At 44.3% G+C, this 19147-nt stretch overlaps 1 gene segment (V, D, J or C); it reads right to left on the bottom strand.

Annotated features, from left to right (window-relative positions):
• Positions 1 to 11074: 11074 nt before the first annotated feature.
• Positions 11075 to 18763, bottom strand: LOC101482834 (Ig mu chain C region membrane-bound form-like). The segment is given in 6 exon segments: positions 11075 to 11852; positions 11972 to 12004; positions 12310 to 12633; positions 16299 to 16589; positions 16911 to 17117; positions 18466 to 18763. Coding segments are annotated over 5 exon segments (849 nt in total).
• Positions 18764 to 19147: the final 384 nt, after the last annotated feature.

The raw sequence follows: 19147 nt of genomic DNA, 5'->3' as shown, positions 1-19147 counted from the left end.
CATCATCCTACCACCAGCCGTGCAGCACCTCAATCTAGGGAAGGAAGGCGAGACACTTCCATTAAGAACTGTTCGTCAGGATGTGATTCACCTGCAAGGGGCCTCGGTCTCCTTTGAGATTTCCCCTGCCCATGATCCTAAGGTGAGATACCACATCCATCATGCCTTCACTGCTGACAAACTGGGCCTCTCCGAGCACAGTTATCCGGTTAAGGCACTCATGCAAAAATATGCACACCTGCAGGGTCTCCCACTTGCCCCGGTCGACAGGGTGCAGCCTTTAGTCCTTATAGGCTCAGACTTCCCTCATCTGCTTGTCCCAACGAAGCCTGTACGGTCTGGCCCTCCTGGGGGTCCATTGGCAGTCTGTACCCACCTTGGATGGGCTCTGCAGGGTCCAGCTAACGTAGCCCAGTTCGCTGTGGAAGAGCAACGGTGTCTCTTTACTGGGTCCCCAAACAATGATCTCCTTCAACATGTAGAACGATTGTGGAAGGCAGATGTACTCCCATACACAAATGTGAAGACCGCGACACGTTCTAAGGAAGATCAGAAAGCACTTGAAGCTCTTGAGCAGCGCACAACCAGAGTGCAGGTGGAGGGAGTGACAAGATATGCAACGCCCCTCCTCCGTCGCAAAGACAGTCCTCGCCTCTGGGCACCCAGGCTGGCCTTGCTACCACAGCTACGGAGTACTGAACGTCGGATAGCGAGAGACCCAGGGCAGGCTGAAACCTATTGTCAGGAAGTGCATAAACTGGAGGTGGTAGGCTATGTTGAGAAACTATCACCTGAGAAGGTGGATTGTTCGGGCGAGTCATGGTATCTACCCCAACATGTAGTTCACCACAACAACAAGGCTAGACTTGTATTCAACTGCTCATACCAATACAACGGGCTCAGCCTCAACAGCCAGTTGCTTCCGGGTCCAATTCTGGGACCTTCACTGCTTGGGGTCCTCCTCCGCTTCAGGGAGCATACTGTGGCCATAAGTGGTGACATCAAGGCAATGTTCCACCAAATTCGGTTGCTGCCCGAGGACAAACCTCTGCTCCGCTTCCTATGGAGGTCTATGAGGAAGGATGAGGAGCCAAGCGTGTACGAGTGGCAGGTTCTGCCTTTTGGTACAACGTGCAGTCCTTGTTGTGCCACCTATGCCCTCCAAAGACATGTCAGGGACAACAGCCAGGGTAATGAAGATATCTTGGACACGGTGGAGAGGGCCTTCTATGTAGATAACTGTTTGCATAGTCTCCAATCTGCAGAGGAGGCTAAGACACTCATAGATCGGATGCGGGAGTTACTCGCCAAAGGGGGATTCGAGATTAGGCAATGGGCCAGTAATGTTCCATCGGTGGTGGAGCACCTACCAATGGAAGCTAAAGCAGCCAGCACAGAGCTTTGGCTCTCCCAGCACAGCCAAGACCCAGAAGAACCGGCTCTGGGCCTTCGTTGGAACTGTCTCACTGACCGCCTTGGATACAGGCATCGACTTGTGGAGTACTCTCTGCCCACACTGAGAAATGTTTACCGGGTGATGGCATCACAATATGATCCTCTGGGCTTCCTCATACCCTTCTCAACTCGAGCAAAGGTTCTAATTCAGGATATTTGGAAGGCAGGAGTTGGATGGGATGAACAAATCCATCCTACGGCCTTACTAGACAGATGGGCACAGTGGGAGAAGGAACTAGTGAACTTGCCACAGGTGGAACTACCAAGATGCTATGTCCCACCAAGAGCCGACGTCGGGAGACCGGATAGAGGGGCTCACATATTTTGTGATGCCTCCGAAAGAGCCTATGGAGCAGTAGCCTATCTGCGAACACAGGACTCCCAAGGCGACGTCCACGTGGCATTCATGATGGCGAGGTCAAGAGTAAGCCCCCGGAAACAGATTTCTATGCCACGTTTGGAGTTATGTGCAGCTCTTGCCGGAGCCCAACTGGCTAGAGTACTGAAGACCGAGCTGGCATTTCAACCCAGTGACATCACCCTATGGAGCGACTCAACAACCGTTTTGACCTGGATCCAATCTGATTCATGCCGCTATAAGGTCTTTGTTGGTACCAGGATTGCCGAAATACAAGATCTTACTGAGGTGTCAAGTTGGAGATATGTCAACACCAAGGACAATCCGGCTGATGACCTCACGCGAGGGAAAACCCTTCTCGAGCTGAGTCAACCAAACCGTTGGACTCAGGGCCCACCTTTCCTTTTAACGAACCCTGATACCTGGCCAACTCTCCATGAAGGTGAAGGTCAAGAAGACGATGGGGAGCTGAGAGGAACAGCATTCTGTGGAACCACCACCACATGCAGTCCACAGCAAACGGTGCCAATTTCCAATTTTGGCAAATGGAGTGAAGCGGTTAAGGCTACCCATCGGATCCTTCATGGGGCGGCTGCTGATCACGAAAACCATGTCATGACTGCTACAGATGTATCAGCTGCTGAGCTGCATCTCCTGAAACAAGCTCAAAATGATAGCTTCCCCGAAGAATTACAGACCCTGGCTGCTGGTAAGGCAATTCTTAAGCAGTGTCGCCTGCTAACACTTGCTCCAGAGTATGATCCGGCTATTGGACTGATAAGAGTTGGGGGAAGACTCAGAAGAGCAGAAGGTCTGGACTTGGATGCCATGCACCCCATAGTCCTTGATCCGCAGCATCCGGTGACTAAACTACTGATCAGGCAATATGATGAGCAGCTGTTGCACCCTGGGCCAGAACGAGTGTTCGGGGAGATGAGGAGAAAATATTGGATTCTCCGAGGAAGGGAGGCAATCAAGCGGCACCAGCACAGCTGTGGTGAGTGTCGAAGGTGGCGAGCCAGTCCTGATATTCCTCGGATGGCAGATCTACCCCCCGCGAGGCTGCGCCTATACAAACCACCCTTTTGGTCCACTGGGGTCGACTGCTTTGGCCCTTACAACATCAAAGTGGGACGGCGCACTGAAAAGCGCTGGGGTATCATATTCAAATGCATGACTACGAGCTGTGTGCATCTTGACCTGTTGGACAGCATAGATACCGATGCCTTTCTCATGGCTCTGCGTCTGTTTATTGCACGCCGGGGCAAGCCATATGAGATCCTATCTGACTGTGGTACCAACTTCAGGGGGGGAGAGACCGAACTGCGGTCTAGTTTCTCAGCTCTTGAAGCCCCCATTAAAGAGCAGCAGGCGGAGCAGAGGATTGAGTTCCGGTTTAATCCACCAGGTTCCCCCCATTTTGGAGGTACTTGGGAACGGGAGATAAGGTCTGTGAAGACAGCTCTTCAAGTGGTGTTGGGAGGCCATACGGTGACAGAGGCAGTTTTGCAAACTGTGCTGATCGAAGTGGAAGGGATCATTAATGCAAAGCCTCTCGGGTATGTCTCTTCGGATGTAGCGGATCCGGATCCAGTCACACCCAACTTATTGCTAATGGGGCGACGAGATGCATCACTCCCCCAGGTGATTTATGCTTCGAGTGAGATGCTGGGAAGACGGCGATGGCGCAATAGTCAGATTCTGGCGGACCATTTTTGGTCCAACTTCCTGCGTCACCATCTGCCGGATCTTCAGAGGAGGCAAAGATGGCAGGGTGAAACTGACAACTTGACCATGGGACAAGTGGTTATGGTGGTTGACTCACAACTACCGCGAGCGCAGTGGCCCATCGGAAAGGTGGTCAAGGCCTGTCCAGGGCCAGACGGTCGAGTGAGAGCGGCTGAGGTGACAATCAAGGGACAGACATATCTTCGACCAGTTGCCAGATTAGTCAGACTCTCAGCCTGGGAGGATGATGAGGACTGTAAACCCAATGATGCTTAGACTTTCGGTTGAGGGGAAAATTTATTACTTAAATTTGGGGGCGGCTGTGTCCGAAAGTCTCCTTATATTTCAATTGCATCGCTATAAGTGCAGTGTTCATTTCTGCTGATAAGTTCCACTTTGTTCTTACTATTTGCTGCGGTGATGACGTCACATGCTTTTACGACGCTCCTGCCGTATCACGAGTCCGAGGAGCACTAGCCATGTTTTTCTCCATGAGTGTGGGGGAATAGCGATCTCCAGCCGTGTGCGTTCCTGTGCAAATGTGAGTCAAAATCCCTCCAGTTCTACGAGTCTATTTCCACTTATAGCACGGGTTGTACTTTGACGTTGATTACAGGGGGTTTATGCTAGGAGATTTATCGAGATTGGTAGAGGCATGTGACTTACCACCGTAGCATTTGTTGCGGGTTGGATCTGTGTACTACGGTTGAGTTATTTAGCCACTAGAGGGCACTGAAGACCATGTAATTGCCGACCTTTCCTAATCTGGGGGCATTAGGTCTTTTCTGTTGTCTGAGATATGTAGATATTCTTGTTTCCTGCCTGTTTAAATGGGATTGTGGGACTTTTATGTCAGAGCATTCAGCTGATTATTTATGTTACAGTTCATTATATTGGCATGATGTTGGGAACTGATGATTGTTATATTTACATGTGAACATTGTTTCTCCTTGTTTCTTGTTATTCAGAACCACACGTCTGTCCACCCCTCCCACATTCGTTAAGTATGCCTACTGCTGTACTGTTGAGCTGCTATTAACTTCCATTAAAGTATATCTGGACATCACTCTCTGTGCCCTACTCTCTGACCGGAGTTTAAGTCCTGAGGGAGCTATCATCCCAGCATCCCAGAGATAACTCTCTAACAATATCTATATCACTAAAGCACTTCTGGATGGATGCAAACTGCATTTCGTTGCCCTGTACCTGTGCATGTGCAATGACAATAAAGTTGAATTCTATTCTATTCTATTCTACAAGTACAAATGTCTCTCAAAGACGTTTTTGTAAATGTGGCTACTCCACACTGTGACACATGTTTATTCAAAACCCTATGTCACTGTGCAGCCTTCACCCATTATGAACGACAAATAATTTTTCAATTAAAAATGTTAAAAGGGGACAAAATATAGTGCTATTTTAGTAACCATTGTATTTTCATGAATATAAATTCACACTGTTTAAAGACAGGATTCATTAATTCAAATAAAAGAAACAAACAACAAGAAAATCCAAAAATAATAATCTAGCAGCAATAATAATCTAACTTAATGAGAAGATTTACTATTGAGTTATTACTATTGCATGCATTGTCTTTGCAGTTATAGCAAACACATTTAAAAAAAGTTTTTTGTTTGCTGTATTCTTATAATTTGCAATTTTTTCTTTTTTTTTCATTTTCACTATTGCTGCACCTATTTCCTCATTTTTACCATGTATTAAAAATGCATACTGTATATTAGTAATTAATAAATGAACAATTAATGATTACATTATTTGTAAGTATGTGTTTTAGAAAAAAAATTGATTACTTTTACCGAATCAGTACTGTGCGTTACAATTAACAGGATAGAAGAAGAAGCTAGAGATGGTGTACTGTCTTTCCCTCTTCACACTGCACAGAAGAGGAACGGGCAGCAAGGTTCAACACTTTTCTTCCATCAAGACTCTGAAGACCATTACTCTTTGTCCACAGGTTTAATGATGTAGAAAGTGTGAAACTGAAACAAACATAACACAATTATAATTACAGTATATTCTTTAAATCTTACATATACACTGTACCTACAAGTCTACAATAATCTAAATCAACATAGCGTAGCACTTTAGCTGCAAGAATAAGCATTAGCCGTGCTCTAAACATGTGGTTTCAACAACGTATCAAAGTTACACATTAAACTTCCCTCATGTCACAAAATACAAACACAGAACTACAGATAAGCATCAAATAAACAATATACATACAGACGATGCTCCAAAAGACGAAGGATTGAAGGCAGATGCATGTGGATTCATGGCAGTCTCCTTGGCCATGTGCAAACTTCACTAAACCTTACTACTTCCTGCTTCCTGTGATGTCACCAGGTATCAGAACTCTTAAAGGGACAGCTGCCCTAACACTATCGGCACACTCCCCGCCTGGCATGTTAGAATGCCACAACTAACACACAATACAGAACGGTTATACATGGTTATATATGTATATAGATATAGAGTAACAGTTCAGTCTTTGTCTGGATGTAACAGAAGAATGAGCTCCGACACAGGTCTCAAAAATACTTTTGTCCCATCTTGCCTGGATACCTTCACCTCCGCTGTGCGGACCTTATTGTCCTGGCTAGGGAAGACTTGGGTGATTACTCCAAGAGGCCATTCATTTCTCTTGAGCTGCTGATCTCTGAGAAGTACAATGCTCCCAGGCTCCAGATTGGGGTGACTGTCCTGCCACTTTCTTCTTGGCTGCAGTGAAGAAAGATACTGTCGTCTCCATTTGCTCCAGAAAGTCTGGGCCAGATGCTGCACCTGACGCCATTGTTGTTTACACATATCTTTGACATTGGAGTCTTCAGGTGGAGCTGATGGAGTGCCCATCTTCTGAGTTAAGAGAGTGGCTGGGGTTAGTAGAACTGGGTCACTTGGATCAGTAGATACTGGTATGACAGGCCTGGCATTGATAATTGCCACCACTTCTGCCATCAGCGTAGTAAGGACCTCATGCGTCAAGTTTGATGTCTCAAGATGCAGGAACATTGAATCCAGGATTCTTTTGGCTATTCCTATCATCCTCTCCCATGCGCCACCCATGTGAGACGCATGTGGAGGATTAAAGACCCATGCACAACCTTTTCCAGCTAGGTACTTCTCAACAGACGTGGAATCAATATTGGATGGAATCTTTAGTTCAGTTGACGCACCCACGAAGTTTGTGCCTCTGTCCGAACGTATTTGTTTCACAGGACCTCGAATAGCTAGAAACCTCCTGAGGGCATTGATGAAGCATGAGGTGTCCAGAGATTCTATGACCTCTATGTGGACTGCTCTAACGGCCATACAAGTGAATATAACTGCCCATCTCTTACTATGGGAGAGACCACCTCTTGTACGCCGTGCAACAACACTCCATGGGCCAAACATGTCCAGTCCAACGTAGGTAAATGGAGGTTCCATAGAGAGGCGATCTGATGGCAGGTCAGCCATCTTTTGTTGTTCAGGGAGGCCGCGGAGCTTTCGACATGTGACACAATGGTGGATGACAGTGCTCACCAATCGCTTCATACCTATTATCCAGTAGCCTGCTGCACGGATGGCACCCTCTGTGAAGTGGCGTCCCTGGTGCAGGGTTTGTTCATGGAAATGTCTGACCAGCAATGTTGCAATATGGTACTTACAAGGAATGATCTTAGGGTTCTTTTCTTCATGAGGAACCTCTCCATGTCTTATCCGACCACCAACTCTGAGGACGTTGTGTGCGTCAATGAAGGGATCCAGGGTCCTAAGAGGACTCCCCTGAGGGATCACCTTATTCTTTTTGAGACAGGCCAACTCTTCAGCATATGCCTCTTCCTGCACAGTTTGAATAATGACGTGCTCTGATAAACTGAGTTGATCAGGTGTACCTGCTTTCTGACAGAAATGCCACCCCTTGCATTGCATGGTCCCTTTGACCTTACGTGTGTGAAAGCTGTTCACAATGTGAAGGAGATTAGCAATGGCACGTTTCAAAGCTTGCCAGGAAGAAAATTTGGAGAAACGGTGGGACCCAAGTAGTGTGCGAGAAGCCTGTGTTTGCAAAGTAGAGATTTGCGGGCGGATCTCAGCGTCCATGTTTGCATCCACAAGCTCAAAGGATTCTGGTTCTAGAGAATCTTGCATAGGCTCAGTCAGAAAAGGAGGTCCAGTGAGCCAAGAGGTATCTGAGAGAAAGGCAGCCGGTACAGACCTTGTCGCACAGTCTGCTGGATTTTCCCCTGTAGACACGTACTTCCACTGCTTAGGATGAGAGGACCTTCTGATGCGGACAATACGATTGCTGACATACACATAAAAGCGTCTTGTCTCGTTATTTATGTATCCGAGCACTACTTTGCTATCAGTGTAGAAGGTGATAGCATCGATGCGCATGTCAAGCTCTGATGATATGAAATCTGCTAACTCCACGGCAAGTACAGCTGCACAAAGCTCAAGTCTGGGGATTGTGTGTTCAGGTCTGGGTGCCAGCTTCGCCTTACCCATAACAAAGCCAGTATGAGTATTCCCTGCTTCGTCCACCACCCTGAGATAGGCAACTGCTGCAATAGCCATTGTTGATGCATCAGAAAAAACAAACAGTTCTCTCCTCTTTGTTGTTGAAAGAAAGGCTTTGGTATAGGCTCTTGGGATCATCACGCCACTTAGGTCTTTTAGTGAATCCCGCCAAGACTTCCATTGTTCCTGCATCCCTTCAGGGAGCTGAGAATCCCAGTCACATCTTTGTTGTGTGAGCTCTCTTAGAATGTGCTTCCCTTGAATGGTCACGGGAGCCACAAATCCCAAGGGGTCATACACGCTATTTACCACTGATAGGATGCCTCGGCGTGTGAAAGGCTTCTCTTCTTTGTTGACTTTAAAAACAAACATGTCGGACTCCAAGTTCCAATTTAGTCCCAAGCTGCGCTGTACAGGTAGAATATCTGAGCTCAGATCCAAATCCTTCAAGTCATTTGCGCGATCTTCAGGTGGGAAAGCCTCCATGACCTCTTTGTTGTTAGAGGCGATTTTGTGGAGCCTCAGGTTGGAGTTTGCCAGAACATCCTGAGTTTTCTTCAACAGACAGACAGCACAAACTACACCCTTTTTGGCTCCTACCTCAAAGCACACTGTGTTCTGTTGTGCTGCACAATAATGTTTAACATTTAGTATTTACTGTCATATTCCCATATATCATTGTGATGTTGTTTATTCTATTACTCTTGTTCTCTTCTGCTTGCTTTCTTTTTTCTTTCTCAGCAGGTGACCCAGGTGATTGATATATGCATTTTTTTTTCTCTGCCCGTTCTGTTGGTTTTTGTCTTTTGCCCTTCTCCCCCGTCCCTCTTCTCAGCTGTTTCTCTTTCCCTCTTTCTTTCTCCCCTTCTTTCCCCCAGTCAAGTCTGTCCCGTATTCAGTAAGTGAAAATAAAATAAACAATAAAAGGTGAATCAAATGGACCATTACGGCAAGGCTGGGATGGTCAGTTTGGTAAAGTAAATCCGTTGGGCATCTTTCTTTGCCTTTAGACAACAATTCTGAGGGCAAAAGAGCCAAACGGGACAGGCCAAAAAAAAAAAAAAAAAAAAAGGAAATAAATCCACAGCTATAATGGTTTCTGCACAGTTTTACTTGTGCAGGTGTGGCTTGTGGGATTCACAAAGACACTCAAAAACTCCAGACACTAACTGACAAGAAACGTTTACGGTATAATGACCTTGATTGTTGTTATACTCTTAGAACAGTTGAAAATGCTCACATTCATACTCGCTTCAAGTTTTAAAGTGCCAAATATTATTTACTGAATTTAATGAATCATTTAAAGGGAACTAACAGTAATTTAATTTGGTTATTTACTATAACTTTAAGTAAAATGTAGGAAAATGATGTCATATTAATTTTAAGTAATGCAGTTTCATTTTATTAATTTATTTTCAACAGTTCATAAATGTGTGAATAATGTATTTGTATATGCCAGCCATTTAAGATAACCCACAGACTTTAGTCTTCAATAAAACTGAAATGCAGAAAACACAATCTGCATGTTTACCTTAAGAAGACTGATAATCATTCTATAGAAGAGAAAGAATATGAAGAGGAATATGAAGGAGGAAGGACCACAGCTCAGATCGCTAAGATAAACCAAGAAGTGGAATGTACAGTATACTTGGTTAGAGGAGATCTATGTGCACCTGTTTTCTTTTCTTTCTTTATTATGGTAATGTTGAGTGTTCTATTTAAGGTAAAAGGGGGTCTCAGTTTGACGAAGTTTTTACTCATTTATTGCCTCAAGCAGTTCAAAAATAATTAATGTATATGGATCCTCTACACAGTCTGCAAACAGAGCGCCCTAACTTAACCATACACAGACTTAACTATGAAAAATGTGTGACTACCTGGTTAAAAAACATTGGGGACGGCCATGGTTTAGATGTAGCCCCCTCGGTAGGCACACAGGTTGGTCTCGGCACTCCTCATTTCCAACTCATGTGGAGCTTCACCTAGTGGTGGGAACCTGCCGCTGTCAAACTATCTTTTCTCACACACACACTGGCCTGTCTCTTCCTAACCTGTTATCTAGTTTCATATAGTGATGCGCGAATCATGAACGAATCGTTCAATACTCGAGAAACACTTTACTGACTCATGAATCATGATTCACAAGCCCAACTGACTCACTGACTCATCCCTGTTGCTGTTAGCAGCAATGTATCTAGCTTATAATTAAAATTGTGGAGAAAAACACAACATCCAGTATCGTAACAAAAAAATTTGTGCTCTGAACTGGAAGAAAAAACCCTGAGTAGAAGCTCACATCAAGAAAATAGCTCCTTGGTTCACAGTAGCATCGCTCTGCTAACATGCTAACAGCACATTTGAGCTACTCACCCCCTCCCTTCCTGTGCTAAATCATAGAGCGAACGAATCACTCACTCACCCCCTCCCTCCTGGCTCACAGCTTCTTCTTCTTCTTGGTTGGCAACCAATGTTAAGGCGCATTACCGCCCCCTGGCTCACAGCTCAGTGGACATTTAGATGAGAAAATATATATGTAACACATTTAAGGAAAATACTAATAAAATAAAAAATAAAAATATATTAAAATAAAATAAAAATAAATAAATATTTATTAAGCAATTTTGATAGAAAATTGCTTAATTTTAGAAATATTTTTGCTCTTTTTTGCTCTATAAAATAGTTGTTTTCTTTTAGAATCATTCATCTTAGCAGTAGGATTTACATGAAAAGAGAAACAAATTAAGTTTGAGTGAAAATGTACATTTTTTGCACTCTCTGGTCGACTGACTCAGTGAATCAAATGACTCAAAAATCCGATTCACTTTGGTGAGTGACTCATTAAAACTCGATTCAGTAAAACGAATCAAATTTACCATCACTAGTTTCATACGCCCGAGGCAGCATCTGTCTGTGAGAGCCTTTATTTGACCTTGCACTGGTTCACTCCCGCATTCTTGCACAAAGCCTTCCACTAAGTCTCACAAACAACTCTCAAATCATGTGAATTAATAACTTTTCAACTCATTTTATTTCGAGTCCTCAGTAGTGCAATTAGCTATCAACATGATCTAAAATTAAGTACAGTCCCCATACCGTTTGCCAGTTAAGGTTTTGTAAACCAAACTTTTCTAGTCATCCCAGTAATACATTTTTCCTCTTTGTTTAATAGTCTTAATGAAAAAGTGAAAAATGTATGTCTGCTTTTACTCTCATTTCATTTATCTACACATATACCAAAGAGTAAAACGGAGAGCACACATGTCAAGCAACTGGAAACTTGGCTCACACAGGCTGAACAACAAGATGATGACAACAAAAAGCACAGATTTTGTCTCACAGTGACTGACATCACAAGTGCACAGGTTTTTCATACAAAAACCTCTCACACACAAAGAATGACACAAGCACAAAATATCACACTTAAAGCTTAGTAGTCACATTCACATACATTCAAATCACCATAGAAACTGGACACTGATTTTTGAATATTTTCAGATCGGACATGGCAGGTGAATATTTTGTTTGGACCTTTTTTGTACCAGTTTTCATTGGTGGTGGTGTAAAGACTCATGCTTCGCCATTTCTTGTCATTTTTGCTCTGCTGTGCACGGACGTTGGTGCCTGTAACATAACGTCCATGTGTAGTTGCAGAAGTTTCTGTCCATTCGAGTTTATACATCTTTTTCACAGCACTGGTGACCAGACACACCAGTGTGATTTCATCCTGAGGATTTAACTGGTCAGTGTGCAGCTGGGGGGGGGGGGATGTGGACTGTCACTGTTGGCTCTGTCAGAAAGAGATACTCAGTTAAACAGAGACATTTGTGTACAAGTTTAAATAGAATACATTGAGTTATGGATATATGTAGACTGATAGATTGATGTGTGTGTGTAATTGTAACATACTGTTAGTCAGATCGGCAGTTGTGGAAACATCTGCTGAGGAGAAAATCAAAACAATTTTACTTAGATGAAACTACTGTATTTGATAATATGTCATTTCTCATCTTATTGGCTATTAATTCCCATCAAACTGATTCTACATTTTTTGCATTTTTTAAATCCCTTCAAAAGCTTGGTTAAATTTTAAAATATATTACTTTATAGCACTTTAATGTCAGTAAAAGAGAACTGAAATAAACAAATACAATCAATTGTATGTTGCTTAGTATAAGGCTCACCTGGTTATATCTTGTTTTATTACAAGTATTTTGTTTTTTCAAAGAAAAGTATCAGTTACCCACCTAGTGTGTTGTCTCTGTCAGTTTTATTCAAAGATCCACTTTGACCTCCCGTAAACACACAAGTGAATTCAGTATCTTCATTCACTTCACTGGAATTTACTGTCAGAAAACTTGCTGCGTTGTACACTTTCTTTCCATCTGCCTTTCTTGATTCAGAAACTGTAGTGATCAGATCTATTTTGCTGGTGATCTCTGCTCGATTTTTCAGCCATTTGATGTCATGTGTCTTTGGTGCAAACTCTTTGGCAAAGCAGGAGGCAGTATAGGTACCGTCCTCATCAGGAGAGGAAATCACTTTAAGAGTTGGATTCTGCTCAAACACCACTGAAAAGCAAAGATATACACACGTATGTATGCAAAATAAAGCGAGAGAAACTGAGGCAAAAATATGTAACTGTTTTCATACTAGGGCTGTGCATGCCGGCTCGGACGTCGCCCGGATCAACAAGGTCCGCGTCAGGTGTTGAGGAACCAGGGCACCCTGACGAAAAGTGGGCTACTGGAACAAGAAGGCATCGGTGGGCAAGAGACGAAAACAGGGCATTGTTGGAATGCTACTACGCAAGTAACCCTGGCGGAAGGGGCTACATGAATAGGATGAGGGACCTATGGATTCTTCGATACCCAACATCCACAATGACGGCGAAACAACTAGTAGCTCAGTGTTCCAACATTCGAAAGAAGGGACTGCTCTCACAGCTAGAGATTGACGAGGTACAACACAAATGCTACGGCAAGGAGGAGTCAGGACGCCAGGTCAGGGGGGAGATATCATCACCCGAGATTGGGTACATAGCCCCAAGTGCGATAGGAGAAGGATCGTTGAGTGCGAGAGGAACTGACCTGAAAAATAGGATCATGGCCAAGCTTGAAACCTGGATCCCCCGTAGCCGGTTACCAAGATTACGTGAAGTACCCTCAGAAGGTCTGCTAGATGATGTTAATGCAGCACTACGGGCAATACCTACAACCACGATTACCGACACTAACAAGCTCATCTACAATACGGCAACAGTGATCAGTGAGATGCTTGGCTACAAGTTGAACAGCGACAAGGGGCAGTACCCTCCATGGAGAAGGAGGCTAGAGGGCAAGATCAAAGTAGCACGGAGGGAGGTTAGCCAACTAACGGAGTTGCAGAAAGGTGCGACAAATAAGGTGCCTAAGAAATACAGCAAGCTGTCCATACCTGAGGCCTTGGAAACTGCCAAGCAAAGACTCACAGCCTTGGCCAGCCACTTGAGGAGGTACACCAGAGAGATAGAAGGCAGGAGAATAAACCAGCTGTTCTCCACAGAACCAGCAAAGGTGTACTCTCAGTGGCAAGGGAACAATAAGAGAACAGCACCACCAAGGCTGGAGACGGAGCAATACTGGAAGAGCATATGGGAGAAGGATGCAACCCATAACGGCAATGCTCAGTGGCTAGAGGATCTGAGGGCAGACCACAGCGACCTCCCTGAACAGGGTCCAGTAACCATCACAGTGGCAGATATCCAAGAAAGGGTCTCCAGTATGAAGAGTTGGACAGCACCAGGGCCCGACATGGTTCACGCCTACTGGCTGAAGAAGCTGACTGCACTCCACGAGCGTCTGGCAGCACAAATGAACCAGCTGCTAGTTAACGAGAGACACCCGGAATGGCTAACTGAAGGCCGGACGGTCCTGATCCCCAAGGACCCCAAGAAGGGACCGGTCCCCTCCAACTACCGACCAATAACCTGCCTCAGTACTACATGGAAGCTCCTGTCAGGCATCATATCGGCTAAGATGAACAGGCACATGGGTCAATACATGAGCGGGACACAGAAAGGAATTGGCAAGAATACCAGAGGCGCAAAACACCAGCTACTGGTAGACAGAACAATCAGCCGAGACTGCAAGACCAGACTGACCAACCTGTGCACTGCCTGGATTGATTACAAGAAGGCCTATGACTCAATGCCCCACAGCTGGATACTGGAATGCCTAGAATTGTACAAGATCAATGGGACCCTAAGAGCCTTCATCAGGAACTCAATGGGGATGTGGCGTACAACACTAGAGGCCAACTCCAAGCCCATAGCACAAGTCACCATCAAGTGCGGGATCTACCAAGGAGATGCTCTGTCCCCACTGCTGTTCTGCATAGGCCTGAACCCCCTCAGTGAGATCATTAACAAGACTGGCTACGGATACCGACTACGGAACGGAGCAGTTGTCAGCCACCTCCTGTACATGGATGACATCAAGCTGTATGCCAAGAGTGAACGAGACATCGATTCACTGATCCACACTACCAGGCTATACAGCAATGACATTGGAATGTCGTTCGGACTGGAGAAGTGTAGTCGGATGGTAACAAAGAGAGGGAAGGTAGTCAGAACTGAGGGGCTTGAACTACCAGAAGGCAACATTGCAGACATAGAGGACAGTTACAAGTACTTGGGGATCCCACAGGCGAATGGGAACCATGAAGAGGCCGCTAGAAAAGCTGCAACCACCAAGTACCTGCAGAGGGTCAGGCAAGTCCTGAGGAGTCAGCTGAATGGTAAGAACAAGATCCGGGCCATCAACACGTACGCCCTGCCCGTGATCAGGTACCCTGCTGGGGTAATAGGCTGGCCAAAGGAGGAGATAGAAGCCACTGACATAAAGACAAGAAAGCTCCTTACCATGCATGGAGGGTTTCACCCCAAATCCAGCACCCTGAGGCTGTACGCTAAGCGGAAGGAAGGGGGCCGGGGACTGGTGAGTGTCAGCACCACAGTCCAGGATGAGACAACGAACATCCAAGAATACATTGGGAAGATGGCCCCAACTGACCGAGTGCTCAGTGAATACCTCAGGCAGCAGAAACCCAAGAAAGAGGAGGGAGACGAGGAACCATCATGGAAGGACAGGCCCCTGCACGGTATGTACCACCGGCAGATAGAGGAGGTGGCTGATATCCAGAAATCCTACCAGTGGCTGGACAAAGCTGGACTGAAAGACAGCACAGAAGCACTAATCATGGCAGCACAAGAACAAGCTCTGAGCACAAGATCCATAGAGGCTGGGGTCTATCACACCAGGCAAGACCCCAGGTGCAGGCTGTGTAAAGATGCCCCAGAGACAATCCAGCACATAACAGCAGGGTGCAAGATGCTAGCAGGCAAGGCATACATGGAACGCCATAACCAAGTGGCCGGCATAGTGTACAGGAACATCTGTGCCGAGTATAACCTGGAAGTCCCGAGGTCAAAATGGGAGATGCCCCCAAGGGTGGTGGAGAATGACCGAGCTAAGATCCTGTGGGACTTCCAGATACAGACGGACAAAATGGTGGTGGCTAACCAACCGGACATAGTGGTGGTAGACAAACAGAAGAAGACGGCCGTAGTGATCGATGTAGCGGTTCCGAATGACAGCAATATCAGGAAGAAGGAACACGAGAAGCTGGAGAAATACCAAGGGCTCAGAGAAGAGCTCGAGAGGATGTGGAGGGTGAAGGTAACGGTGGTCCCCGTGGTAATCGGAGCACTAGGTGCGGTGACTCCCAAGCTAGGCGAGTGGCTCCAGCAGATCCCGGGAACAACATCGGAGATCTCTGTCCAGAAGAGCGCAGTCCTGGGAACAGCTAAGATACTGCGCAGGACCCTCAAGCTCCCAGGCCTCTGGTAGAGGACCCGAGCTTGAAGGATAAACCGCCCGCAGGGGCGTGCTGGGTGTTTTTTTATATATAAATTTTTACACACACACACATATATAAATATATACTGAAAACGGCTACGGCATTTGATAATGCATTACAATGCATTATAGTTATCAGGTCTTGTCAAACTTATTCTGCATTTCTGTAAACTTTTAAATTCCTTCAATTTTTTTGCCTTTGCAATAGTGCTTTCATGCAAAGTTGTTATAAGCCAAACAGAATGAAATAAACAGATTAAAAATGACTTAGCATAAGGCTTACATGGTTTTGTGATGGGAACCTGTCCATTTCTCTCAAGGAAAGTATCAGTACTCACCTACTCCCGTCAGCACACAATTAAATTCAGTGTCTTCATTCACATCATTTGAATATACTGAGAGAAAACTTTCTGCATTGTACACTTTCTTTCCATCCTTTCTTGATTCAAAAACGGAAGTCGTAACTTTAAATGGCAGATCTATTTCCCTGGTGACGTCTTTTCCGTTTATCAGCCACTTGAAGTCATGTTTCTTTGGTGCAAACTCTTTGGCAAAGCAGTGGGTCATATTGGTGCCATCAGTAGTGTGAATACCCTGTATTTTAACACTTGGATTCTGCTCAAACACCTCTGAAAAACAAATATGTACACAGATGTATGTATGGAAAAGTTTGGACACACCTTCTCATTTACTTGTTTTTCTTTATTTTTACTACTTTCTACATTGTAGTAGACACTGTAGACATCAAATATACAAAGCAAAATTATGTAGCAAAGAAAAAAATGATAAATAATCAAAAATATGTTTTATATGTAAGATTCCTGAAATTAGCCACCCTTTTCTTTGAAAATTTAATAGATTTTATAGAAAGTTATCCTAACCAGGAATTAAAAACCACAAAAATTATTATTTTCCGTGGTATTTATTTATTTTTTAGTAAAAAGTTTTACCTGCACGGCAAACAGTCAAAAGCAGCAGCACTGTCCTACAGTCCATCTTGTTTAACTGTGTGTGCTTTGGTCCACTATCTCTGGATGGTTTCAGCATTCGGATTAAGTAGAGGTGGAAGAAAGAATATTTGCATTTGCACCTCCTCAAACCCATGACAGAAAAGTTGAATAGTTAAAGAGTTTTCACTCAGAATAAATTACCCCACCCTACAAAAAATAGAAAAAAAAAACTGTGTTGAAAACTGTGAATTATTAATTTGTGCACATTCTTCTCTGTTGTCACACAAGTAGAACTAGAATGGAATTCACATTCATCTCTATTGTGTTGAACCTTGAAATTTAAGCTGCATTTTAATGCTGAATTACAGCTATGAATTAATGTGAATCCTTGAATACCTGTTACCTTTTCTGAGACTGTGTTTTGTCTTTGAGGCAGCAGTGTACATAACGCTGTCATTAAATGTAAGAGAAAAAAAATCAAAACTAAAAAAATAGACATAGGAAAACCATATTGTGGAAAGCAGCCGAGAAGGATGCATCAGCAAATCAACTCTGACTAAAGCTGGGCATACACTGTGCGAATTTTTTCAGTCGCGTTATTCAGCTTCTCAAACTGCACGCTTGACTCGCAGGGGTTAGAAGTTCGTAGGTCACTATGCAGGGTCTCACACTATACGCCCGATGCTCTGATGCGACCCGAGTGCTCACACTGTGCGTCCATAAAATGAAGGTTATAACAGAAATTCTGTCGCTCTCTGTCTTTCACTCACACAGACACGCACACCACCACCATCAACTTTGCTAAATTGCTAATGAAAAACACTGATCAGGCAGCTGTGATTGAGCAGCAATGTAAATCCAACTATTTTCACGGTTGTTGTGGTCGTGATAATTTTGTGAGGCCACATTGAAAAGGCTCGGATGAGCTTGCCATAGTTCTACAAGTTGTGCCTCCATCGCTTGTGTCCAGATCACACGCTGCACTGCCGTGCTACTCCGTCTTTTTCACCGACATTTATGTGTTTGCGCGTGCGCAGTGTGAGAAGCTGCGGTGACACCCTTACGACGGTCGTGAGGATTTCAAACAGGTTCGAAATCCTCACGACCAAGCGATTGATGATCGGGAGCTGGTGGTGAGGTGTTAATCGCTTCTCGTTACCCCACGTATACTACACGACACACGATGAAGGCCAAACTCTGGCCGATCACCAAAACGGTCACATGACTGAAAAATCGGCTCAAAATGGGCCACAAATCGCACAGTGTAAGCCCAGCTTTAATGGAGCTGACAGTTAAGAGTTTTTGCTTGTGTAAACACCTGATATAATACATATTAAATATTACATTCTTGATTTAAATGTAGTTACTTTCACAGTTATGAAGTGAGATTTTTTTTTTTTGCTTATCCGAGTTTTACTTGTAGAGACTAAAATATTAATTTATTATAATCAATTAAAAGCACTCTACCTGATACAATACAGATAAAGCCAAATGTTCTCTATCATTGTAATGAAAGGATCAAATCTTTGTATGAGTCCTCTAGTACTCAACTCACTGTGTATCCTTTGGCACAGTAATTCACTGCTGTGTCCTTGATCTTCAGATCGTTCATCTGTAGAAAGAATTTACTGCTGGAGTCATCTCTGGAGATGGTTAATCTACCCTGGACTAACTGGGAGTAATGGACAAGAGTACTATCTGTGTGTATAAATGCGATAAACTCCAGCCCTTTACCAGCAGCCTGTCTGATCAAGCTCCACACTGAGCTTCCAAAGGTAAATCTTTCTGTCTATCTAGTCAATGCGACTCTCCGTGTCTTTTGACAGCTGGTTCAGATTCTGTTTTTGTCACAGAGAGTGGAATTAAAGGTGAAAGTTCTGTAAACAGTTCAATGTGCAAACAAACAACAGTGATCTCCTCCCACTTCTCAGATAGTGCATGTCAGTGATGTCCAGATGGTATTCCTCTTGTGCTCTGCTGTGAAATCTTTTGGATTTAGGGATTATCATAGTTTACATCAGGGGTGTCCAAACTTTTTTCACTGAGGGCCACATACATAAAAATATAGGAGGGGCTGGGCCACTTACTAGAAATTAGGTATATAACCTTAACTTTAGTGTATTAAAGTTAGAAAAATCACTTAAAAGTGGTCAAATATGTTATATTGTTGAATATAATTAAAGACAAAACTGCCTTCATTACAGCTTTCCATAAATGGATCTTTATTGATTTATTGA

The sequence above is a fragment of the Maylandia zebra genome, linkage group LG4, assembly GCF_041146795.1.
Source record: "Maylandia zebra isolate NMK-2024a linkage group LG4, Mzebra_GT3a, whole genome shotgun sequence".
Classification (NCBI taxonomy): domain Eukaryota; kingdom Metazoa; phylum Chordata; class Actinopteri; order Cichliformes; family Cichlidae; genus Maylandia; species Maylandia zebra.
The sequence above is the reverse complement of the archived record's forward strand: the minus strand, read 5'-3'. Positions and strand labels throughout refer to the sequence as shown.